General features: G+C 35.4%; 1 protein-coding gene across 13 annotated transcripts in view; it reads right to left on the bottom strand.

Moving 5' to 3' along the window:
* Positions 1 to 25,526, bottom strand: part of LOC126976963 (sortilin-related receptor-like) — a 49,536-nt gene extending 24,010 nt beyond the window's left edge. Inside the window, exons 1-10 of one of the 13 annotated variants that reach the window (XM_050825582.1) lie at positions 25,416 to 25,526; positions 21,889 to 22,050; positions 20,767 to 20,910; positions 19,596 to 19,739; positions 19,357 to 19,497; positions 19,114 to 19,257; positions 18,872 to 19,015; positions 17,865 to 18,008; positions 17,637 to 17,780; positions 15,576 to 15,875 (exon numbers count right to left, since the gene is read on the bottom strand). In XM_050825582.1, coding sequence (XP_050681539.1) covers positions 15,838 to 15,875; positions 17,637 to 17,780; positions 17,865 to 18,008; positions 18,872 to 19,015; positions 19,114 to 19,257; positions 19,357 to 19,497; positions 19,596 to 19,739; positions 20,767 to 20,910; positions 21,889 to 22,050; positions 25,416 to 25,491 — 1,281 coding nt within the window. In that variant the 5' untranslated portion in view covers positions 25,492 to 25,526 and the 3' untranslated portion in view covers positions 15,576 to 15,837. Of the gene's footprint in view, positions 1 to 15,550; positions 15,876 to 17,636; positions 17,781 to 17,864; positions 18,009 to 18,871; positions 19,016 to 19,113; positions 19,258 to 19,356; positions 19,498 to 19,595; positions 19,740 to 20,766; positions 20,911 to 21,888; positions 22,051 to 25,415 lie in introns of those variants that run through there. The other 12 variants (XM_050825578.1, XM_050825581.1, XM_050825579.1 and 9 more) reach the window with 12 other exon arrangements.
* Between the last annotated feature and the right edge of the window lie 1,076 nt (positions 25,527 to 26,602).

Raw genomic sequence — 26,602 nt, 5'->3', positions numbered from 1 at the left:
CTCGAACTCGGTACTCGAACGGTTAGCTCAGTTGGTTGGAGCACCGGCACGGAACGCCGGAGGTCGTGGGTTCGAATCCCGCATCGTTCATAAAATTTTGTTTTTCAAATTTTATTTGTGTATTAATCCTAGAAGTGAGGGTTATCACTTTAAAAATATAACGAATTGTTTAGCTTCTTTTTATTATGAATATTTAACTAGCTAAAGCACACATTGGCATAACAACATTGATGGATTTATCTCACATTATCAGGCTGCGAAGTCTGTCTATAACCTTATAAATCGTAAGTGTAAAGTTGAAACAGCTTGATAAATGCTATACGATTACAATTTTTGTATATATAATTTTTGTGTGAATGGAGCGCTGCATGCCTTTATAAACGGTCAGACTGTGCCAATAGAAGCGCGAATGGCTGTACATAATAGAGTGCTTGTCGCCACGTTAATGTATGGAAGTGAGAGCTGGGTATGGCAGAAGAAGCATAAAAGCAGAATTAACGCTGTTGAGATGCGATCACTGCGTAGTATGTGTGGGGTAAGACTGACTGATAGAATTCCGAATGCGGTAATACGAGCGCGCTGTGGTTTGAAAGAGGATGTTGTGACAAGGACTGAAAATGGTTTGGACACGTGGAGCGAATGAGTGAAGAAAGAATGACGCATCAAATATATAAGGCAAGTGTGACCACATGTGTGTGGGCAAGTTGCCACTTGCCCACACACATGTGGTCACGTAGAACATTCGTCGACCAAATTGGGGACGTTTTGAGAAAAGGAGAGGTCCGAAGCACCCGACACTGGCGAGCATGTATGAAAAGAGTAATGAATGTAGAGGAAGCGCGTGATGTTTGTAAGGATAGGAGCAAGTGGCATTCTATTGTCTCTGCCTACCCCGACGGGAACAAGGCGTGAGTGTGTGTATGTGTATGTATATATAATTCTTCTGTACGTGTGTTTACTGTGAACTTCTCCTAAAGGCAGGACCGATTGTGACGATTTTTTTTGTGTGTTCCAGTGAATTTGATAATGGTTTAGACTGTTTTCCAATTACAGCACTAAAGCGCGTTATAGTGCTCAACGTTGGGTGTTCCAACTACAGCAACGCTTCGCACAATCGAGCACTCTCAAAAGTACTGGTTTCGCTTGATGCGTAGAACACATACCAACTCAGTGGCAGAAAATTAACGTGTGGTTTTTTCTATATGTTGGCATTGATCATGCATCATTGACATGTAAAAAAGATGTGAGTGATAAGAGGTTTGAATCAAATCAAATCATGAAATGACACTTATGAATATCAAAAGTTTTCTTTTTCCTTTTACATTTACCACATGATATAAATTGCTTGTCTCCATATTAGATACCAAAATAGAGATACAGTTAGAAAGCTACTTTATCCTGTTTATCTTTAGATTATTGTGCACGCGCAACGTAAAAATATACAATATTCTCATAAAGAGGAACAAATAAATTATTAAAACTTTTGTGAGTCATTATTAAATTATTTATTAATACGGCTTTACTCACGTTTTTGTCGGTGTCGGTACCGACTAGTTTCGGACCATGCGGAGGTCCTTCATCAGGGTGAGTGTGGTGGGTTCGCGATAATGTCCCACCTCTTACTGCGGACTCAGGCTCGTAGTACGCGGCTGGACAGGGCGGGGGGCGCGGGATGCGCCGGTGGTGATGACAAGCACGGTATCAATGACACTGTATCACTGTTGGTGTCCACGGGTGCACAGAACACACAATGTCCACTACGTGATCATCAGCACTATGGGTACTACGAGCCCAAGTCCGCAGTAAGAGGTGGGACGTTATGACGCACACCGACAAAAACGTGAGTAAGCCGTATTAATAAATAATTTAAGAGAAACAAAATTACCGAAGCATCGTTTACGGCGGAATTCTTTTGACGCCATTCACGTTCGTTAAATGTTGCCCCAGAGTATTGTCTCAATTCAGAGTGTTTTATATTCAACTCAATTAACAAATAAATTCGAGGATTCAAAACCATCTTTGTGTGGTTAAAAATGTGTTTAATGTTTAAATGTTTCAAAACTTTCACTTCGGAATAAAAATTAAATGTTCAACTGCTTTTTCAGGCTCATATTGTTTTAATTTACTTGCAATTGTACTTTTTATATTTTATACAGTAGTAGTAGTAAAGATTCACAAGGGAGAACAAAAATGCAATTTCGTTTCGGCGCCTATGTCTGCCGTGAATCAGTAATGTGTAAACATTACTGTGTTTCAGTCTGCAGGGCGCCGTAGCTAGTGAAATTAGTTAATAGTTAATTACTGAAGTAAGGCAAATGAGACTTAACATCTTATGTCTCAAGGTGACGAGCGCAATTGTAGTGCCGCTCACAATATTTGGGTTTTTCAAGAACTGCATTGCAACGGCACTGCATTGTAATGGGTAGGACGCATCAATTACCACCAGCTAAATGTCCTGCTCGTTTCGTCCCTTATTTTCATAAAAAAAAAACGTATGAGCGCGCGACACTGAGCAATTGAGCGCAGTTTTTGGTGAATTTTGTAGTTTTTATTTGTTTTAAAATTATTAGATTTGTTTTTTTCAAATAATGCTGAATAAGTGTCTAGAAGATTAAATTCCCTATATAGCCCAAGATCCCAGGGCCACAAGACGTCGCGTATTTTCTGACGAATGAAATATGGACGATTGAGTAGTGTTAGTATGTACTACGATCACATGCGTACCTGCTATCTTGCCCAGACAGCCAACTTCCAGGTATCTGGTAATCAAGGTACATTTTTATTATTTATAGACAAGTCTAACATTGAAAATCGGAAAAAACTAAACTGCCTGATTATTTTCTCAAAGAATGACTGACAAAACACGGTATTGATCTCCATCGGACCAATGAAAATCATAGCCTGTATTTTCGGGACTGAAAATATCGAACACCTTGGTACTTGCATTGTTCCAAAGACTATCACTATAGTTAGCCCACTGAAACTGTTGCCTAAGCTCACTTTTACAAGGTGGTAAATTACATCGAAGTGTTTCAAATGACGTATAAGATTTTTTTTTTATGGAATAGGAGGACAAACGAGCGTACGGGTCTCCTGTTGTGTAGTGATCACCGCCACCCACAATCTCCTGCAACACCAGAGGAATCACAGGAATTGCCGGCCTTTAAGGAAGGTGTACGCGCTTTTTTTGAAGGTACCCATGTCGTATCGTAAGGAAGTTCATTCCACAGCTTTGTAGTAGTTGGAAGAAAGCTCCTTGAAAACCGCACTGTGGAGGACCGCCACACATCCAGATGATGGGGATGATATTCTAACTTGTGGCATGTGGTGCGAAGGTGGAATTCGGTGGCAGGAAGTTAATATAGTCACATTCAGAATTTGATTATTTTAATAGTCACTCATTTGAATTCCCTCATTAACAATATTGTAGCAGTAGGTAGTGTAGAAATTTTCATTCGAATCAATTTAGACATGGAGTCATAAAAATATTTAGATTAAAGTGTGTTCTAAACCGATTTCGTAAACAGGGTTTAACCAGAAATCGGTAATAAAAGAACTGTGGCTTCATAACAAAAAAAAAAACAAAAGTCAAAAATGTTAGTAAAGAAGTTAATGTTCAATGTAAGTTAGTATTATATTTATATGTGTTTTTATTAGAGACTTTAGACACATTCAAGACCAGTTAGTATACAGGGTTTAACCAGAGAACCTCGGAATACCCAAGAGTTCCTCAGAGCCTATAAGCTGAATCATATCTATTGGCATTTTAGCGAGAGAGTTCTATAGTTGCAGATTATTTTTAAAGTTTCGTGTAGAATTTTCTAGCTAGCATTGTAATGCAATGTACAGTATCTACTTAATAAGGATCAAAGTCAATTATTGTACAAAGATTCTAAATCTGTCAGATGTTCCGGCGAAATACATTTTTGATTTTTTTGAATTTTAATTTTAATCTGTTAATTGTGAAGTATTATAAATATATTATAAATATAACCTGATTCAGACTAATTCAAACAAAATTAATTTTCCGGTTATTGAATAATACTGGCCACGAAAGTATTTCAAAAAGCAACGTTTAATAATTAAGAGTTCTGATTAAGAATTGCTGTGACGTCGGTATGCCGATATTGCGGACGTCCCGAGATCGTTCCAGAATATTCGGCATAGCTTCCAACTCCAATGTCATATTTCTCAGACTGTAATGCTCTACAAGGAAACATGTATTTTTTTACGGATGAAACGCAATAAGAGGGAGAGAGCAATTGAGACCGATAGAGAGACAGAGAGAGAGTGAGAAAGAGCGAACGTAGCGTGATGCACATAGCACAGCTAGAAAGTATAACATCAGTAGGGATACTAGTGTTGTATCATGCAGGTTGTGCGCGCGGCCGCGTAGTAGCTTAAACCTCCTTTTACTAGTAGAACATCTTCCTTACTAGCGTTGTACCATGCAGCTTTAGAAATATGTAGTTTGTACGCACGCATTTTTTTCCATGGTGATAAGGCAAAGTCAGATTGTCTCATGGACTACGAACCATCGAAAGTGGATGACGTTCCTGTATACTTACCCTTAACTGTATTTGAAATCGTAAGGGAGACAAAATAATTAACGCTTGTGTCATAGATAGTAGATCTATACAAAAATTTGATATATACTTAAAATGACCTCTCCCGAATGTAGATTCGCCAACTAAATTAAATATTTTTACTCAATTGCAACTTTTTTGTAATTCACTATGACTAGCTCAAAATAGCTTTTCCAGAGTAACGAAGTAGGCGCTGCGAAGACAAGACATAATGAAAAGCCATCTTAGCAAGGGTATCTGTGCTCTGTGAACAGCTGGATCACTTGGCGTTGCGTAGAGACGTCGCTTCATAGTGTGTCTTCTACCGCAATTATCACTTAACACCAGGTGACCCGTACGCTCGTTTGTCCTCCTTTTCCATAAAAAAAGGGTATAATTAGAATAAGAAGCTAATGAGATGCATAATAGTTTGAATTTGAATTTGTGTAAACGAAGATACAATGAAGTCAAGTAATAGTATTTTAGATCAACAACAAGTTATTAATTAGGGCCGGCAATCGGTTGAAATGGAGCCCGAACCGTTGAGTGTTAAGTTCAATTAGTTTAAAGACGATTGATAGCGTGGATTTGTTCACCGATTTGTTTCAACGGGCGTCCGAAGCGTTCCAGTAAGACAAATTTGAGTGGAATTAGTACGTAGAAGATTTAGCGAGAATAGTTTCCATAGGGAAACAAGCTATTGTTGATATATATAAGGAACATATATATCAACATCGTAATTGAGATTGCGGAGTTCCATGCGGAAGGAGTGAAAATTGTTGAAGTTTTTGAGTTCTTAGTTTTATTCAAACATTAATTACAATCAATGCAATCAAGAACATAGCCCACCTCCAATTATGCACAATCACGATACTCGGTCGAAATCCGCTGGTAGTTTGACGTGCTTGGAATTAATAACTACTACGGTGATAGAACTTTGAAAAAACGCCTACCGTATTTATTAAACAGCTTGCCCTAAGGACATCCGACTCGAAACCAGTAAGAGAAAATTTAAAACTTAACTTAAAAATTATTTACTGTCAACACTTCAAGATAGATTTATTTATATTTCTACAATACTATGACTACACACCCTGAGGCTCTTTAATTATAAATTTTTATTGTACGATATCACATTGTAATCTATATCTTTGTATAAAAAAGAAATCCCGCTGAGTTTCTTGCGTCTATTCTTCTCAGGTATGAGGCAGTCTCTTTTGAATGGGAGGTAGTTTTGACGTTCAATAAGTGATTTTGAATCCTATTATCAATAAAAATATTTGAATTTGAATTTGAGTATAAATAAGAAATTAAAAAAAAAATTAAACTTATCTTTTTTTATTTAGTTATTGACAATGAGAGGCTTTAGGCGGCGCCGTTACTAGTGAACTTGTTTAATGAGAGTTAACATCTTTTGTCTCAAAGGGTCGAGCACAATTGCCATGCCAATCCATTTTTGGTATTTCATTTTTGTATTCGGTTGGTAGGGCGTATCACTTACCACCAGTTGTTTTTTCTTTAAGAAATATATTGCTTTCTGTCACTGTTCACAGGACTTATTGATTTACTACGAAGATTCGCACAGACTCCAGTTTCCACTTTTGCGCAAATAAATCAATGCATTCAGTTCTCAAAGTTGGTGAGGTTGCTCAAGTATTTCATGTAATGAGAAACAGTCGGTGTTCGTTAGACACACAACTTGAATACTTACGGCCTTTCCCAATATACTATCTAATGAGAGATATAAATTACTACCTTCTACTGTCAGTAATTAGCTGTCAATAAACTGAAGCCGTCCCAATATACCCGGAAGTCATTCTTATCGCCTTATATTGGGACGCGTGAATTGCAATTTCCATACAAAATTCTATCGCTGGTAAGCTATACGTCGTCCCATTGACAGACAGCGTGTACGGATAAGGTGAGTTACCGTCGATAAGTTTATTGGGACAGAAAATTAAACAATAGTTACGATTTTAATCTCAAGTAAGAGATAGACTGAATATTGGGAACGGCCGTTAGTCTGTTGTAATTGCTACTAAACAAAATATTTGACTTTAATAAAATAATAAAGAGAACGAGAAATGAAGACTGGAATAACGACTGCTCTAACACTACGAAAGAAGTCAATAATTAAAACATTGCCTTATTCATTATTAAATAATAAATAAATAAATAATTTAATGCTATATAAAACATCACAACAATATATTGCATAATAGGCTAGGCGATAAAATAATAGGCAGAAGGAGAGGGTGTCCCATGATACCTTGGATTCATGTTTCCATGCAGCGCTGTTGCAAATCGGCCATTTTGGATTAAAACAATAATTTGATTGAAAAGCTGTAGACATATCAATTATATTGCGTAACATATTAATAAGTACCCTTGCCAATTTACGCAAAACCTTCAATTATAAAATCGAATTCCCAAATGCCAAACTGTCCAAACTTAACAAACATTTCAGATTCAATATTATAATTGAAGCGAGCGAAATGTCAAAAGTAGTTAATTGAAAATTGATAACACTAATAAAGCTGTCACTAATATAACAGTTATCGTTCAATTCGTTTCAAATTGGATAATCTTTCTTTAAAAAAATTTGACATTTCTATGACGCAAATTATGAAAGAATCTAATTATGTTGTAAATACAGCATATATCGTATAGGTTGAAGGTAATTCTCAATCATAAACTTAGTATACTAACTCGTAATAGACGAACCCTGTGTGAGAGCGAGATAATTATCATTATATAAAAACCTAGGTAAGAGACGGAATAGATGAAGACCATGAATCCGTTTTGAAACAATTTAGTGTCCAGTAATCTCCTGTCAAATTGGAACGTATTTTAATTTCAGTGTTTTTATCGTAATTGTTCTGTGTTTTATCAGATATTAATTAAAAAATATTATAGTGTCGTTTTGAGTGTTAGATTTTGTGTTATCTAAAGTAACAATCCAAAGCTGTGGAATGAACTTCCTTGTGCGGTGTATCCGGGACGATACGACATGGGTACCTTCAAAAAAAGCGCGTACACCTTCCTTAAAGGCCGGCAACGCTCCTGTGATTCCTCTGGTGTTACATGAGATTGTGGGCGGCGGTGATCACTTAACAACAGGTTACCCGTACGCTCGTTTGTCCTCCTATTCCATAAAAAAAAAACAAACAAACATTTCACAGTTACATTTCACATTCACTGATTCTTCTATACTGCTTTCGTGGTGCTTATTTCCGTAGAACATATTCACTAATATATTTTGTATTATATTTTATAAACACTTTTTTTTTTAATTAACAAAATATGTGTTAAAAAATAAAATATTGTATATTCGTACGAGAATATGACGCCGTTTTTCGATATTCGTCATAGGGACTGACCAAAAGCAAAATACTACACACTTCACTAACTCACTAACACATCTGTAATAGTTATTCATGCAACTGTTGTGTAATAAGGGGTATTAAAACACGAATGTGGATTAAAATAGTATCACATGAGTGTTTTAATACTTAATTATCAACAGTTGCATACAAGACTTTATCTACACCCAGAATATGGATCCTCTAAAATATTCTGAAACAGTTAGCTTACTGCTAACACTAAAACACCAGTCCTGGTAGTAACCTAATATCATTAATTACTGATTTTTTTATTTTAGTAGTAATTTACATTTAGTATAGTGCAATAATTAAAATTCACTCGAATATAATGTTCTTTTGCAGCGTTTAAAATGAATCGCACATTTTTTGTAAACAAAATAATAAAAATATCGAAGAAAAATGGCGGGGATTCGAATAACCTACTTTTTTTTACGGCGCGCGACGTTCGGTAGTGTGGAACGCGCGTAAACGAAAATGTTCTTTTTTTTAAATTCATACAGATACCACGCATTGAGCAATAAGAATGTGGCTGTATGTTGAAACTCTTTGCACATGAAGGGATCATAGTAGTGTTGTTATGAAATTCAGTGTACAATTAGTACATTGGGTGTTTTAATGTTGGCAATAAGTTAACTGTTTCACAATCTTTAATAGAGGTTTTAAAGCATGGGTGTATATAAAACTACTAAAACCATCTCATGCGTGAATCAACGCTAGTAGGGAAGATGTTTTACTAACCAAGGGCCGCAGGCTCCAAGCACTATGCTAAGAGATTGTAAACAAAAAAAAATACGGGTTGCTCTTCGGGAGAGCCCTCAGAAGTGTAAACATTAATGTTGTGCATTTTTGAATAATTTGGAATGGTTGGGGAATAGTTTCGCAAGAATTGCTTTATTTGTCAGTATAAAAGTTATATTACATAAAAAATTAACACTTTATAATTATTTTACATTAAAAAGTTTATCTCTCAGAAAAATTGACTTTCATCCATAATTTCAATGACTGTCTTACGAATTTTCGATCAGGTCACGTGTCCTGACGCGAGTTTAACAATTTATACCGATACTAAGAAAAGAGCTCAACGCCACTAAAGAAGTTTTCACTTCAAAAACTCTAATGTTTGTTCTGTTCTTGACGATCCATTATCGAGTCATTAACCCCCTTATTCATAATGGTCCGCTAGCTTTAAACAGCCGCTTAGGAGTGATTTTCTCATTCGGACTTAGGTCAATAGAAGAAGACAGAGTGAGAATTAGCAATGCTTTAAGTTAGCAGACTATTATGAATAAGGGGGTATGAGTTTTATACATCTTGCGTACTGAAGCAGTTTTGCGTTGGCTATAATTAATACCAATAAAAAAAGAGTTTGTTAGCTATGAATGACAGGCAGGCTAAGACACACTTTTTGGGAAACTGGTTAATAACACGGACGAGTAAAAAAAGAAGCACTCCGCGCCGTGATATTAGCAAGTGAAGCACCTTTATGCTAGTGTGTGTGCGGTTACGGGGGACACTTACACAATTTTATCTCCCTTAAATAATCATATATGGCCACAAATACTTATATAGTATCGTTTTTACACTTTTTCAGACCGCACGACGGTATTTTTTAAAATATTTTATTGAGGCGCAAACTGATCTCTCACAGACGATGGACATTTCTCACAATGGCCGCCTATCGGCCTGTAGTAGTGTAAGTGTGTGCGTGGGGCTATGTATTTACACGTTAATCGGCTTGTTTTGGTGCTACACTGTTATGTAAGTTGACACGGAGTACCTTATTTTTTACTAGTCCGTGGTTAATAATAATAATGTATAATCAATCTAAATAAAAACTCCTAAAAAAGCAGTCTATAATAGCATCATCCACGTAAACAAAAATGTTCATAAAATGAAATCTGCTTCGCCAAACTATGTAAATTTTATATGGGACCAAATGGCAAACACTTCGCAACAAACTAAAGAATCACGAAAATCGGATTATAAATATCAACGGAGTCGGTGTACATACATAAAAAAATACCAATCGAATTGAGAACATCCTCCTTTTCGAAGTCGGTTAAGTAAAATACCTGTATAGAATTTAAACAAATGAGACAAACATCTTCAGGAGTTCCTCCGAGAATTTTCGTTGCAAAATAGCGCCGAGCCTATTAATTACCAGTCCCGACAGGCTCATTATTAACAAATTCAGCATCCTGCCCTATAGCGAACAGTCTTTGTTTGATCTTAAAATAACAAGTTGGAGAATTGCTGATAACAGGGAACGGTTTGTCAGTTATGTCGAACAGGGAGACTTACTTGATTTTAAATTTTCACCATCGCGGATCTTAGAAATTGATATAAATTATTAAAACGGTGGCTCTAGACATTATACGATAATTTTTGAAACCGATATTTCAATTCTATTGAATGAATCGTGGTTACGACTGAACTTCAAGGAGCCATATTTGAAGTTACACTTAGTGATGAGAGTGAAATTTTTAGAACCGCGCCCATCACTTTAACACAAAAGTAACAGGGTTAAGTTGGTTCCTAAAATTTTTTGACGTTCGCGACAATCGTTATTTTTTTTGGTTTCTTCGTCTTATTAGGATAAGCAAAGGGTTCAAACCCGTACAGCCATATTCGTTATTTAATAATTAATTGTCACAGCCACCGTTGCAAGATTTTTACAATATTGTTCTTTCTACAAACGTAGAATAGCACGAGGAATAAATAATTTTAAGGATTTTTGCTTTGTTAGGCCAAAGAAGTATAACTTCTTGCGTGCATACATAAGTATACACACATTTTTTTTTTAAAAGAGGCAAATGGGGGGGAGTAACGAGATGGAAAGTGGCTATGCTCGTCTATGGACCTGGGGTCAAGACATGCATTGCCGGCCTTTATGTTAGGAGTATGAATCTGAAATCTTGAAGGGAACTAAGTCGTATCGGTAAAACTACAGTCGGTAGTTGATTCCACAAAGTGGCTGTGCCTGGCAAGAAATTTTTCGCTTAACACGCGGTCATCAACATGATGTGAGTGGAATCTCCGATGGTGGAATACGGCTACTGGTACCAACCCGAACGAGTCCTTTGAGCTCTTCCCATGATAATACAAATTGCAGAGAGAACCCCGATCTCTACGCAACGCCAAAAAATGAAGCCAATCAGAGATGATTAATGATCATTAAATTGATTGACTTTTTTAATAAAACATCAAACCTTTCATCACTGTAAGTCTACATATTACATACTTATCTGAAACAACAATATTGGTGCAATTAATATTAATGCTCTTTTAGAATTCAACTGAGTTATACTATTAAAGCTGCACATCTATTGTACCAGTATATAACTGAATGCATGTAATCCGATTTCGCTATTATTACTAACAGTAATCAATTTGATGATTCGGTATTCGAATTCAATTAATGTTTTAGAAATGTATGATAATTGAATGATTTAGTTAGTTTTGAGGAGAGAAATGCATTTACGTGTTAAGGCCGTAATCAAATCTCAAAAGTTTTTTCAGCTTTATAGATATTTGTTTGTTTAGAAGGCCTTAAGGAATCGAGCGGAATTAGGTTACCTCTCTCGCACAAGATCGCCATAGTTTTAATTCAGAAATAGTAGTATTTTTAATTTATTATAAACATAATTCAATTTTCTATACTAAACTAACAAAATTCTGTCTTGTTAAATATTATTGGCTTACAATTAATAAATGAGTGCTTTTTTATCTAGATTGAATGATTAGCATGGCTCCAACTGTAAAAGTAACGGGTATTATGGTGATGTTTTTCGCACTGTCTTTAAAAATAGTAATGTAATGAAAAATTGAATTTTCTTCTCATATTCTGTAGACATAATATATTTTTTTTAAAATATCAGCTTTATATAAACCGCCAAGAAATGGTTTCAAATGTGCGCTATTTCGTCGATTTCTTGGAAAAGCGGCCTTAATCTTAGGTATGCCCGGGTAAAACGCAAAATCTATTAAAGAGATTAAATTTCAATTTTGTATTACTTATTAACATCAGGTCGGGACAACATAGAGGATGACAGTATGTTTATCACACTAGTTGTTTGTAGTATTTTTGCTGCTTTAGAGCTTATAATAATTGATAGGGTTATAAGAACAAGTTCTCTAAGACCTACATGTAAGACTTAGTAAATATAAATTGATTTAAAGCCCTTGCAGACAGAGGGCGGTCAGAGTTTGCCCTGTGCTGCCCCGGGGCGAAAAAAGAAAGAACAATATTTTATTTTCTAACACATATTTTTTAAATTAAACAATTTAAAAAAAAAGTGTTTATAAAATTGAATACAAAATATATTAGTGAATATGTTCTACGGAAATAAGCACCACGAAAGCAGTATAGAAGAATCAGTATTTAACTGTGAAATGTTTGTTTGTTTTTTTTTTATGGAATAGGAGGACAAATGAGCGTACGGGTAACCTGTTGTTAAGTGATCACCGCCGCCCACAATCTCATGTAACACCAGAGGAATCACAGGAGCGTTGCCGGCCTTTAAGGAAGGTGTACGCGCTTTTTTTGAAGGTACCCATGTCGTATCGTCCCGGAAACACCGCACAAGGAAGTTCATTCCACAGCTTTGGATTGTTACTTTAGATAACAACAAAATCTAACACACAAAACGACACTATAATATTTTTAATTAATATCTGATAAAACACAGAACAAAGAAACTGGGCGTCATAAATAGAGCACGGCAATACTTCAAGCCGGCCCACATTCTAGCGCTCCACAAAGCGCAGGTCCGGCCACACATGGAGTATTGCTTTCATCTCTGGTCTGGCGCACGCCAGTTTCAGCTCGATCCATTTGACCGCGTGCAACGCAGAGCAGCTCGAATTGTCGGGGACCCAGTACTCTGTGAACGGCTGGATCACTTAGCGTTGCGTAGAGACGTCGCTTCATTGTGTGTCTTCTACCGCATTTATCACGGGGAGTGTTCCGAAGAGCTGTTCAACCTGATTCCTGCCGCCGAATTTCACCTTCGCACGACACGCCACAAGTTACGATATTATCCCCACCATCTGGATGTGTGGCGGTCCTCCACAGTGCGGTTTTCAAGGAGCTTTCTTCCTCGTACCACGAAGGTGTGGAATGAGCTTCCTTGTGCGGTGTTTCCGGGACGATACGACATGGGTACCTTCAAGAAAAGCGCGTACACCTTCCTTAAAGGCCGGCAACGCTCTTGTGATTCCTCTGGTGTTGCAGGATAGTGTGGGCGGCGGTGATCACTTAACACCAGGTGACCCGTACGCTCGTTTGTCCTCCTATTCCATAAAAAAAAAGAGTTCCGCCATCTTGTGGCATTTAAGAGCTCGCATTCTAATTTCGTTTGTGTCTTTGCACGAGCAACATGTCGCTAGAAAGCTGTTCCCATGAAGATCTATTGCGCCTGTAGAGCTTTTTAACCATTTTATATTCATAAATTACTTAGAGAAGAACAATCTAATATATAAAAATCTCGTGTTTGTTACCAAACTTCTCCGAAAAGGCTACACAAATTTGTTTGAAAATTTGTGTGTATATCGGGTAGGTCTGAGTAAGTTAATTATTGGATTTTATTTTTGTGGAAACTATTGGTCTATTATGCATAGCATATGCATATGTTATGTTTTGTTTTTTAATTTTATTAAGTTGTACTGTTTCCTTCAAGAATAAAAAAGAAACCAGGCTTTGTGGTGTTCTGGTGTTTTCTGTCCCGGCGGAATTCTGAAACGCGACGTTCTGCTTAAAACGCCGCGTTCTACCTTCTGTTTGGGTTGTTGTTAAGACTTAGGTCTCGGTACATTATAAAAAACGCAGAACTCTGAATCCAGAATACCAAACTCCAGACCGCTTTCTGTCTGTGCGGGCTCTTAAAATTCTCTTATATCATTATTATAAGGATTTTAAATATTAAATAGTTAATAAAGATACATAATTTTATTTTATTTTGACATTATTATGTTTTAAGGTAGACATATTCAATCCGTCAGTCCCTAGGTTCAGAAGACTTTTGCTAGAAAAAGCGGATTATTGGCTTGGGTACTGTGGGGTTGAATTGTGTTCATCTATAGCTTAAGTTATTGTTTTTAGCATTTTTAGCATGCTGTGTTTACTTCCAGAAGGAGGCACTCGCCCCAATAAGTTAGCGTATTTTTCTGTTTTATACAATATCTAGAGTGTATAGTTTAGCGAACCTAATAAAATAAAAAAGGTTTTTGTTCAATGTCGGCTTGACTGTATAACTTAAATCATAATAAACGAGAATTTAAATGTATCTGCGACAGAAAGTCCCGGCGATTTATTACAAGCCTTTAAAACGGCTTTCCAATAGAGAGTGTTGAGATGAAAGGCTTTATGGGTCGTAAATAGAAAGTTACAGCTCGGGCCTAGGTCAGTTACAGTTTTAATATTAAATTGCGAATGCAACCGTTTTATCGTTAAACGATGTCGTTAAAAGTTATTTAAAAAAATACATTTTTGTTGAAGAAAATCATAATCACGTAGGTAATTAATATATAAAAACTAGCTGACCCAGCAAACGTTGTATTGCCATATAAAGTAATAAACAAATTCAATAATTTATATTTTTAGGGTATAAAAATAGATGACGACCGATTCTCAGACCTACCAAATATATCGTACATAAAATTTATGGTACTACAATAATCATTATATTCGATTGCCATATTGCAACTCTATTGCGTGTCTGTGGATGAATTAGAATATTATTAAAATCGCGATACAAAAGTAAGTGTTTATCGTAGATGGGTGAAAATTTTAAATTGTATGTATTTTTTATTGCGGACTCATAATCAAACAAATTTAAAAAAAAATGTCAAAAAAATAAAAAAGGGTGTGGACCACCCTTAACATTTAGGGGGATGAAAAATAGATGTTGTCCGATTCTCAGACCTACCCAATATGCACTCAAAATTTCATGAGAATCGGTCAATCCGTTTCGGAGGAATTCGGTCCCGCACACCGTGACACGAGAATTTTATATAATCTCTCACTGCGAAACCAGCTGTATGTGAAACAAACAGATGGATACTACGTACATATATTGTATATACATAATAAAAATAGAATTATCAACAATATTTAATTCCAATTATCCATGAATATTCACAAAAGGTCGAGAAACATATAGGTTAGATGCGGGCATAGTATTTTTGCTGGTGTCCACGCGGACCACGTCTCGGGCATCAGCTAGTATCTGTATAGTATCACCAAGCAACATGGGCCATATTAAATTTTAATAAAATTTGATTTTCCTATGTAAGTGATGTAAAAACAGTTAAACATCCTAGCAAATGTTGGGTTGCAGCACTTTTCCTCTAAAAAGAGAAAGTCGTTACATATTTTGCTTCACTATCTAATTAAGCTTGAACAAAATCAGAACACTTCAATAGTGGTTTATATAAAACTACGTTTAAAAAAACCGACTTCAAAATTTCAAAAGTATATAATAACTTAATAGACATTTAATTTAATACACGTCATATGTAAATCTTATTTACCTTTAATATTAATAAAATACTATTATTTGTATGTGCTACCTATAAATAGGGTTTAAGTCGGTGCTTGCCCGTTTGGGTTGTTTGGTTCTAAGGCGAAGATATCCCGTTCAAAGTCACGCGAGGCGAGTGTAGGTACCTGCTATTACATTTGGCTTGGCACCGACTTGAAACCTATCAATAGGTAGCACATACAAATAATAAAATAAGTGCTAAATGAAATCATTAATATCCCTTTTATTATCATAATTGTTTATTTGGATTATAGATGATACACTTTGATTACACTTTCAATAATATATATAATAGTATATAAACAATAAAGGTATTCAAATAGCAAATTATTAGAAGCCTTTTACTTATTACAATACTCGAAGATTGATTTCTCCAGTATATCCATCTGTAATAATCAACATTTTTATGTTATTAATATAATATTTAAAATATATTGCAAGACAGCATTGAAATAATTAATGTAGAAATTCTCCAAGTGATAATTTTCGAATATAAGAAAACCATGTGTGTCATTCACACGTGATAGAAGTGTAACCTTCATAAATATTGGCTGCAAGATAATGAGACGAATGTAAAATTTCTGGAAGGGGATAATTGTAGGTTTTAGTAATGATAGTGATACAAAGTTTGATAATTATTTTACATTTTTTTTCGTATATATTACACATATTTATTCAAACTCAGAGCTTACATTTTCGATATATGACACAAGAGGCTTATGGTAACTAAAGTATAAAATAAATACTTTGGTCTTAATATGGTGCATATATCTTTGAAATACTGCGTCAATTATTATTTTTGGCCTTGTTGTTGATACAGTGTGACTGCTGCACATTTTCAAATGAAGTTCAATCAAAAATGAATTTCATTTCATATGAAGTCCTGGTACATGTTGCTAGGTTGACACACGATTTCAACCGCTATAAAAGACATTACTATCACCAATACCATATTTATGTTCTCCTGGTGTTTATGTAGTAATACGTCATGGGCATAACGTCAGAATATGGTATCAGGTATACTCGCGTCATACATAGGACAATCTCTTCTTCATCTATGATCGCCTGGTACCGAAATATTATAATGCTTCCTATCTTATTTTCTCAAACGAAATCTTATGAATTTCTGTGTCTGTCTCTTTTTACTATCTAGCTTTTCGTTTCATCCACTTTCAAATCACAACGTTGCTAAAGAAGTTTTCACTTGAATAATCACTCAAGGACCGTTATTTAAATATCTCACCTATTTTTGAGTCGATTTCACATTGAAGCTTATCTTTTACACAGGCATCGCTAGAAAATCGAAGATATCTTTAGTCACGTTGACGATAATAATAATTACAGTTTCGTAAAGTATTAATACCACAATACAAGAAATAGAACAGTAGCGGTCTCTTGAAATTTATACCTGTCTGGGCGGATCGCTAGGGTTGGTACATAAAAAAATATTGACTATGCGGACGGCGCGGCGCAGATAATTTAAGGCGACACTAAATGCCGGCGACCTTGAGCGATATGAGTTCACGGCTCCTATGTAACAAAGCCAATATTTAAAAAAAAATTGCGTCGAAAATGTTTCATCGGGCTCAGTGGACACCGGTGTACGGCGTGGCACTTAGTAGTTTTAACAAAACATTTCTTTATTTATAATTTCTTGCTTATAATAACACTATTTACTTGAAATATTATTGAAATTTCATCAACTACACATTTCTGTAGATGTAAACAGATCACCGCTGCATTACTCAATAAAAGATACCTGAAGTAAGAACCAAAATACCTCACATACATTTAACAAAAAAGAAATGCAAATATTATTGTTTATGTATCCTCTGTTAGATAATTTGTACTTTTGTAATATTATAGTAGTAGGTTCTCTATAATGCTAAGAAAAAAATATAAACCCACATCTACAGAAAATGCGTAATAAGTAAAGGATTGTAAACATAGATTTTACTTGACTTGAGTTTTGTCTTCCTAAGATTGCTAAGCGGCCGTGTAAATCGTGTGTATGTGTGCGTGCGTCGATTCGGGTGGTCTATTTTGAAGTTAAACTACTGTTTTATTACTGTATATAAAATTTATCTGAGTAGTAACATTATCGAATCTTACTACTCTCCGAAATATTTACTAATTTAATGACATACCGTTATTTGATTTCAGGCTAAGGAAGTTGTCGCATTTACATTTGTCTCCTACACAAGCACCGCCAGGGAAGCCCAGTCGACGACATATTTGGTCACACTCATTGTAATTACAATCCCGTAATGAACTGACAGTCTCTTCTTGTACTGTAAGTATTAGAAATATAAATTTAGTTCTTTTGCAACGTTTTTTATTTAAACTGTTCATTTACTCATATGATTATAGCATACCATTGTTTGATTCCATATCGAGAAAGTTGTCGCATTTGCATTTGTCTCCTACACAAGCACCTCCAGGAAAGCCCAGTCGACGACATCTTTGGTCACACTCCTTGTAATTACAATCCCGCAATGAACTGATAGTCTCTTCTTCTACTGTAAGTCATAAAATATCGAAATAAGTACTATTGTTGCTTTTTTCTGTTTATTCACGTTTTAAATATGCTGATTATGATTATAACATACTGTTATGTGATTTCAGACCAAGGATGTTGTCACATTTACATTTGTCTCCTACACAAGCCCCGCCAGGAAAGCCCAGGCGACGACATCTTTGGTCACACTCGTTGTAATTACAACCTCTTAATGAACTGACAGTCTTTTGTTGTACTTTAAATGATAAATATCGTAATTAAACAGTATTGTTGTTTTTTTTGTTTAAAATATTCACGTATTATATATGCTTAATTTATTTAATTAAATCAAATCATACGTAATCATATTCATATATACTGGTCAAGAAAATGCAACTTATGAATGTCAAAACTTACCTTTTTACATTTACCGCCACTTTGGAAAAGGTTGAACATTAATGAGAAGAAGTTCTAAGAAACTAAATGCCACCATTTTTAAATCAACAGTACATTTACAGCTCATGGTTTTATAAGTCTTTCAATTACAATATATGTAAAGTGATGCAACATAAATACTCATACGTGAAATAAGTACTCAATGTCTTACACGTGTAGGTAAGTAAGAAAAAGGGATTGCATCAATCCACACACACCGTAAATAATAAAGGTATCATGCTAGCATTTTATAAGTGATTAGAAAAATTTAATAAATTTTATTTTAAAAACATGAAGCAGAGTCTCGTAACCAGATCATCCTGCCACCACTGCCAAGTAGCACCCGTTCATGAGCATGACGTATGGACCAGTCATTCCCTCCCTCAACTATATCTTAGGGGAAAGAACGACCCGCCACATGCAGTTACATTTAATTTGATTATAGCTTACCGTTACTTGATTTCAGGCCAAGAAAGTTGTCACATTTACATTTGTCTCCTACACAAGCACCACCAGGAAAGCCCAGGCGGCGACATCTTTGGTCACACTCATTGTAATTACAATCCTGTAATGAACTGACAGTCTCTTCTTGTACTGTAAATGATAAATTAATATCGGAATTAAGTAGTATTGTTGCTTTTTTATGTTTAAAATATTTTCGTACTAAAACACATGAAATAAATGTGACATACCGTCATTTAATTTCAGGCCAAGAAAGTTGTCACATTTACATTTATCTCCTACACAAGCCCCGCCAGGAAAGCCCAGTCGACGACATCTTTGGTCACACTCATTGTAATTACAATCCTGTAATGAACTGACAGTCTCTTCTTGTACTGTAAATGATAAATTAATATCGGAATTAAGTAGTATTGTTGCTTTTTTATGTTTTAAAATATTCTCGTACTAAAACACATGAAATAACTGTGACATACCGTCATTATTCAGGCCAAGAAAGTTGTCACATTTACATTTATCTCCTACACAAGCCCCGCCAGGAAAGCCCAGTCGACGACATCTTTGGTCACACTCATTGTAATTACAATCCTGCAATGAACTGACAGTCTCTTCTTGTACTGTAAATGATAAATTAATATCGGAATTAAGTAGTATTGTTGCTTTTTTATGATTAAAATATTCACGTACTAAAACACATGAAATAACTGTGACATACCGTCATTTAATTTCAGGCCAAGAAAGTTGTCACATTTACATTTGTCTCCTACACAAGCCCCGCCAGGAAAGCCCAGGCGGCGACATCTTTGGTCACACTCATTGTAATTACAGTCCTGCAATGGACTGACAGTCTCTTCTTGTACTGTAAATGATAAATTAATATCGGAATAAAGTAGTATTGTTGCTTTTTTTCCAAAGAATATTAGAGAGATGCCTAAAACATTAATGCATAAAAAGTTAAAATTATGGCTAATAGATAAATGTTTTTATAGTTCAAAAGAATACTTTAGCCAAAAATAATACTGCCGATATATTGGCGAATTGTGCTGTACACCAAATAATTGTTAACAACTATGTTACCACGATTCATACAAATAAATCGTTTCATTTCATTTCATTTTATGTTTAAAATATTCACGTACTAAACCCAATGACGTTCTATACAAATGGACATATCATTCGCAGTCTGATAGCGGAACGGCAAAAGTGTGCTTAAAGACAATGTAAGCACACTTTTCTCCTTAGTCGTGTGTCAATCAACAAGCCTAAATGTGCTATAAAAAGTGCTTAAATAATACATTAACGACTCAAAAAAAGACGTTGTGACTTATCATCGGTTAGGTTATTTTATTTATATAAGTTTGATATGCAGAAAGCGTTAGTAATTTTATTTAACGAATATTTTTTCATTAAATATGGTACAATTATTGACAAGTCCCCAGACAAGACCTGCTTGTCAGAATGGGACAGATGAAAAGACACAGTCAGAAATTAAAACAACAGAGTCGCTCTTTTTACCGACTTCAAAAAAGAAGGAGGCTCTCAATTCGTCGGTATGTTTTTTTTATGTTTATTACCTCAGAACTTTCGACTGGATGAACTGATTTTGATAATTCTTTTTATTTGAAAGCTGGTGCTTCCCGTGTGGTTCCGTTGCAATTTGGTCCAGATCTGACAATGGGAACCATGAGAAAACCATAAAAGTCTTAAATATGCTATAAGTATGTGCGCAAAAAATTTACGAATAACTCAATATCGCGCTAACTGATTTCGTTACAACCCCGTAATGGACAGTATCTTCTTGTACTGTAAGCCAAAAAAATTAAAATTAAGTTTTTTGGCAACTTTTTTTATTTATACTGTTCATTTACTCTTATGATTATAGATACCATTGTTTGATTCCATATCGAGGAAGTTGTCACATTTACATTTGTCTCCTACACAAGCTCCGCCAGGGAAGCCCAGTCGACGACATCTTTGGTCACACTCATTGTAATTACAATCCCGTAATGGACTGACAGTCTCTTCTTCTACTGTAAGTCATAAAATATCGGAATTAAGTACTGTTTTGCTTTTTTCTGTTTAAAACATTCACATCCTTGATGGTTGTAACGTCTCGCCTTTGGTCATGGGTGACACAACTGTTTCTCAGTACGTAGCACTACCAATTGCCAATTTGAACTGGCGTTGTGCTATGCATTCTTTATAGAGCTGTTAATGTCTTACGAATAATGTCACTGTCTATGTAATTATTGTACATATTTAATTCAGACTAGATGTCAAGACACTACAATGGTGAAGACAAAGGGTATGTTCCGATATGCACTGCGAGCACTTCACAGTGCTATCACTGTAGAAAAATTCGTTTCGCTATGGACTGCCAGTATACTGCCGCAGTACCCTAGGGAAATATATGACGTCATAAATCGAATGAACTAGAAAATTTTATTACACTCATTTGAATGCTGCGTCAAAAATGCGGCTGACAGTATCCGGGATTGCGTTCCGTTTTAAATAGTAACCAATATAACTGGCTATAAAGGAACGGCTTCACAGTATACTAAATTGACGTCACACTGTACAGTGATCGCAGTGCATATCGGAACATACCCAAAATTAACAAAATCCCACCCATCTCGAAAAATTCCAACTTGTATTTGATCGATTTTTCATTTATTTAAAATGATCGTTTCATATAATAAGAATAATAATAATTTTTATATAAGAGGGTGCAAACGGGCAAAAGGCTCACGGGATGGAAGTGGTGAGACAACCGCCCATGGAATTTAAGGTGGGAGTATGCTCTTTTCTTGAAGGTCCCTAACTCGTTTCGGTTCGGGAAAACAGCAGCCGGTAATTAATTCCACAAAGAGGCTGTGCGAGGCAAGAAATTTGTAGAAATACCAGACGTCAACGTAATGCGGGTGGTATTTTGCATTTTGACGTAAAGTCGGTGGTGGAATGCAGCCGCTCGAATATTGATGATTTTAAATAAAAGAAGGCTATATTACCATTGATGAGACCATCGCAAATACATCGTTGTCCAATGCAGGTACCACCGTAATATCCCATTCTTTGGCATAGTTGATAGCATGTGGCTGGATCGCAGTTGTTCATATTTTCGTCAACATCTAATCCCTTGCTTGGAATTAGTATAGTTTCGATTTCTTTTGCTATTATCAAATAAACTTGTTTTAAGAATAAGGTAACCTTAATTCCATGAATTGTTCATTAAATATTTCATTTGTTGAAATAATAAAACAGTAAATTGATGTTACATTTTGAGTTATACATAAATGTCTAAAACTTCATTACACATGAGGATAAATTAATGATGTCATTGTTATAGCTTGAGCAGTATGTATATTGATGAAAAAGGTAGGAACTGTACTTAAAAACTCTAGTTGTGTTATTAGAAAACGCGAAGTAAAGTTATTGCTTGTCTTTATCTTACCTTTGTCACTACAGAATTACATGACAGGGAGATGTAATTTTAGACTTTACACTGCGTTTATTAATAATAATAATTTAGTAATAGTAGTAGTTAGTATTCTAAGTCACAGACATAGTCCAAATGATTGTAAAACTGAAGTGGTAATGGGTAGGGCACATAGTTCGACGGACAGATGGCCGTTGGGGCAGTAAAGACCTCGAATAGCGACCACGTACCGGAAGACGCAGTGTTGGCAGGCCCCCACAAGATGGACCGACGATCTGGTCAAGATTGCCGGAATACGTTGGATGAGGGCAGCGCAGGACCGATCGTCAAATCTTTTGAAAAGAGGCCTTTGTCCAGCAGTGGACATCTTCGGGCTGATGATGATATATTATTCTTGTTTCATTACTTTACATACATGTTATTAAAAATAATTTGTAAAATGATGTAGTTGTAAATATTGATTTAACGAACAATGAGATTCTAACACTTTAACGAAGTTATGGTGAACAAAATTATTCTTTTTCCATAGTAAAAAGTAAATTTACGTATTAAGGCGATGTATGCCGCCGGAATCAGATCGAGATCCACTACCGGCTAAAAACCTCCCCTACGCTGGTAGCTCAAAAGCTTTACCAACAAATCTGGGCGGAAAATGTGGAGGATAAATTTATTGCTCACAGGGGCGTCTCCTAAGGACTCGAACCTCAAATTAAGATTTTATGTTCAACATTTATTTTGGCTCAATTAAACACAAAATAGTCTATACTACTATTAGATCTACCAATGGGAGGCTCCTTTGCAACAGGATGCCGGCTAAATTATAAGGAAGGGCACCGTAGCTAGTGAAATAACTGGGCAAATGAGACTTAACATCTTATGTCTCAAGGTGACGACGCCATTGTGTTGCCGTTCAGAATTTTTGAGTTTTTCAAGAATCCTGAGCGGGCATGAGCATTGTTATGGGGGGCACTGGATTGTTAAGGGCGTATCAATTACCATCAGCTGAACGTCCTGCTCGTCTCGTCCCTTATTATCATTAAAAAAAAGATCAGTAGCTTCTGTCTGTAACTACATTTTCTTGGGGAATCTTATGATAATTAAAAGGTATACATGACACCACCACAATTTAATATTGATATATCCTAGATCATTTATATATCTAGATAGACTATGGCAGCTGCAAAAAAGTCGAAAAAAAGAGACTTTAGAACGAACCTCTATTTTGAGCAATTCACGCACACTAACACAAAGTGTAATACGAATCATAAGTGTAAAACGTAGCTTGTCACGCACACTAAATTAATATTCCTGGCCAGTTTTTATTGGTTGTCCAACGGCATGAGACTCTATCTAGACGTTTAATTTGGACGTAGTTCCTGAAAAACGTTCCAAGCCACAAACATCACATTTTAAGTAATTCGTGTACAACGTCATTGAATTCGTGTTTAAAGTTTAATAAATATTAGTGTATTTCATACATGTGGATTGGGCTACTAACACGTGATGTCATATAAAGAGTGACAGTAGGGCTGCAATTTTTTGTGAGTCCGTTAATATGAATCACGTGACCAGTTTTGTGTTCTTAACTCAATTTCGACCTGATTGGGGCTTGGAACGTTTTTCTGGAATTACGTCGAATTATCTAATTGATACACTTTTATACGAATTATCTTGCCCGAAATTAATACAACGATTTATTACAATATTATTTATACAAATATAATCATCCATATTTTTGTATATATATTTTTATTTACAATCGATTAAAAAATGCTCACAGAATACCTTTATTTATTTTTGGTGTGTGGATGATGCAGCTACTGTACTCAATAACTTTTGTATTAATTTACATTTACTTTTTTAACTTACTCATGTAAGAAATTGACTATTTGACGTATGAGTATGTTTGTTGCATCATTTTACATATAACATATTGTTATTGAAATGATTTGTAAATCGATGGAAATGCAAATCTTGATATAAAACAGTGGCAATGAGTTTCTCGCTACTTCTTCTCATTAGCTCAACCCTTTACGAAGTAGCGGTAGATACAATAAGAAAATTATTTTTTTGAAATTCATAAGTATCATTTCCGTGACCTACATGAATAAAGTGATTTTAATTTGATTTGATTTGATATTTATATGAATGTTTGCACCTACTGAGATTCGAACCTGGGACCACTAACATATTAGGTGCGGTCACTAACCGCTGAGTCATAATGTCGTCTAAATGATCTAGATGTATAACACGAGAACTGCTTGCACGGTTTGAACTATATTTATTTGTAATTAAATTTCAAATCGAACTTTAATTTTTAATAGTCAATGCTGTTCTAAATAGTAATTATGCAATTCATATGTATAATAATATTGTAAATGATATCAAGTTTCTTCAAGTTTTATTATATAGTATTTATTTACTTTCATGTAATCTACAGCGTCATTATTTTTTTTAATAAAAATAAGGGACGAGACGAGCAGGACGTTCAGCTGATGGTAATTGATACGTCTTACCCATTACAATGCAGTGCCGCTGAGGAAAACCCAAAAATTCTGAGTGACACTACAATTGCGCTCGTCACCTTAAGACATAAGATGTTAAGTCTCATTTGCCCACTAATTTCACTAGCTACGGCGCCCTTCAGAACGAAACACAGTAATGTTTACTCATTACTGCTTCACGGCAGAAATAGGCGCCGTTGTGTTACCCATAATCTAGTCGGCTTCCTGTGCAAAGAAGCCTCCCTGGTGTGTTGTTTTTGTACATCACTGTCATATTATAAAGTAGAAGAATAAGACCAAAACTGATTACAGTATGTAGGTTTTAAACAAAAGAAGTAACATTTATGATTTTACAATCCAGAATAAGGTAACAAATTTATAAAAACTATACTAAGGAACTTAAAATATAAACTTAACAAAATATGGGTACATGTGTGTGTATTGTGTGTTTGAGTGTGTATGGATAAATATTCTATTGAGGTGAATAAAAAATATTATATAACTCTGGTTTTGATATTAATAAAAATGATATTTACGAAAATAGATACATAAAGCCGAAACAATAAAAATGTGAGGATTAATGAAAATAAATTACCGCTATTTTCAGTCGTGACATAGCCGCTAGCCACAGATAACACAAGAATAATAATTAAATAACAAGCGGACGCCATTTTGATCTTCCGAGGCGGTTAACAACTAAATGAGGGATAACTAAATACAATAAAAGTTCCAGCTTTATATAACGCAATTATTAGAGACTTCACCTCTCTTGTCAAAGGTCTGATTCATGGATGAAACACTCCTTGTTGTTGAGTACATTGTTATGCTTTGATAAGAATGAATATTATTATAATATTCATTCTTATAGCATCATGTTTAATCGTACTTTTAGAGACTGTAAGAAAATGACAATTATGGAGCTGTATTAGGACTTCTGTGTTTATTGATGGAGTTCCATTTATATATTTTTTTATGAAAATAAGGGACGAGACGAGCAGGACGTTCAGCTGATGATAATTTTGATTTGAAATTTCTTTATTATCATTCTCTTTATTATAATTTCATCTTATTTTATACATTTATATATATATAACATATTAATTACAAAAAAAAACAATATTACAAATATAAATTTAAAAAATAGAGTCCCGCCGGCGTTGGTTCACTACAATTCCGCCGGTGGTTAGGGCGACAGACTGAGGAACTTCCGCACGATGCGTGCCGTTCCCAAAAAAGCTGCGTTCTTTAACTGACCCTTTATCCAGTTATTAAGAGAGAGCCTTTTGAGATGATGGTCGAGGCTCTTATGGTCGTAGCACGTTTTTTAACAGATATCGTCTGTATTACAAAAACTTTTAACAGGAATTTAATATTACATTAAATTATATATATTTAATCAAAACAAATCTTATAACTATATTTACAATACTACGACTACATAAAATTAAAACTATCATTACGTGGAAGCGTACCAAGAATACTGGCAGCATTACCCCGTTGGATAGCAAGGCTGATCCGTTGACCGAAATAGCTGCCAGCGCTTGGGTTTCCAGTAGCCTTATTGAGGCGCGAAGATAGTATTTTGAACATTCTCCGCGCCTCTGGGCCCCACGGGCCAAGTGTCTCGACACCAAACGGCACAAAGATGTATGACTCACTGAGACCAACATATTTGCGACGCTTGCTGTCTTCGGCAGTCGAAGCAGCAGCACCAGCACCAACTGACGTAACATGGACATGAGAAGGAGCCAGAGTGTCGACGCAAGTAGCGTCCCACACTAG

The sequence above is a fragment of the Leptidea sinapis genome, chromosome 43 (genome assembly GCF_905404315.1).
Source record: "Leptidea sinapis chromosome 43, ilLepSina1.1, whole genome shotgun sequence".
In the NCBI taxonomy this organism is placed as follows: domain Eukaryota; kingdom Metazoa; phylum Arthropoda; class Insecta; order Lepidoptera; family Pieridae; genus Leptidea; species Leptidea sinapis.
Note: the sequence above shows the minus strand (reverse complement) of the source record. Positions and strands in the feature narration are given on the sequence as shown.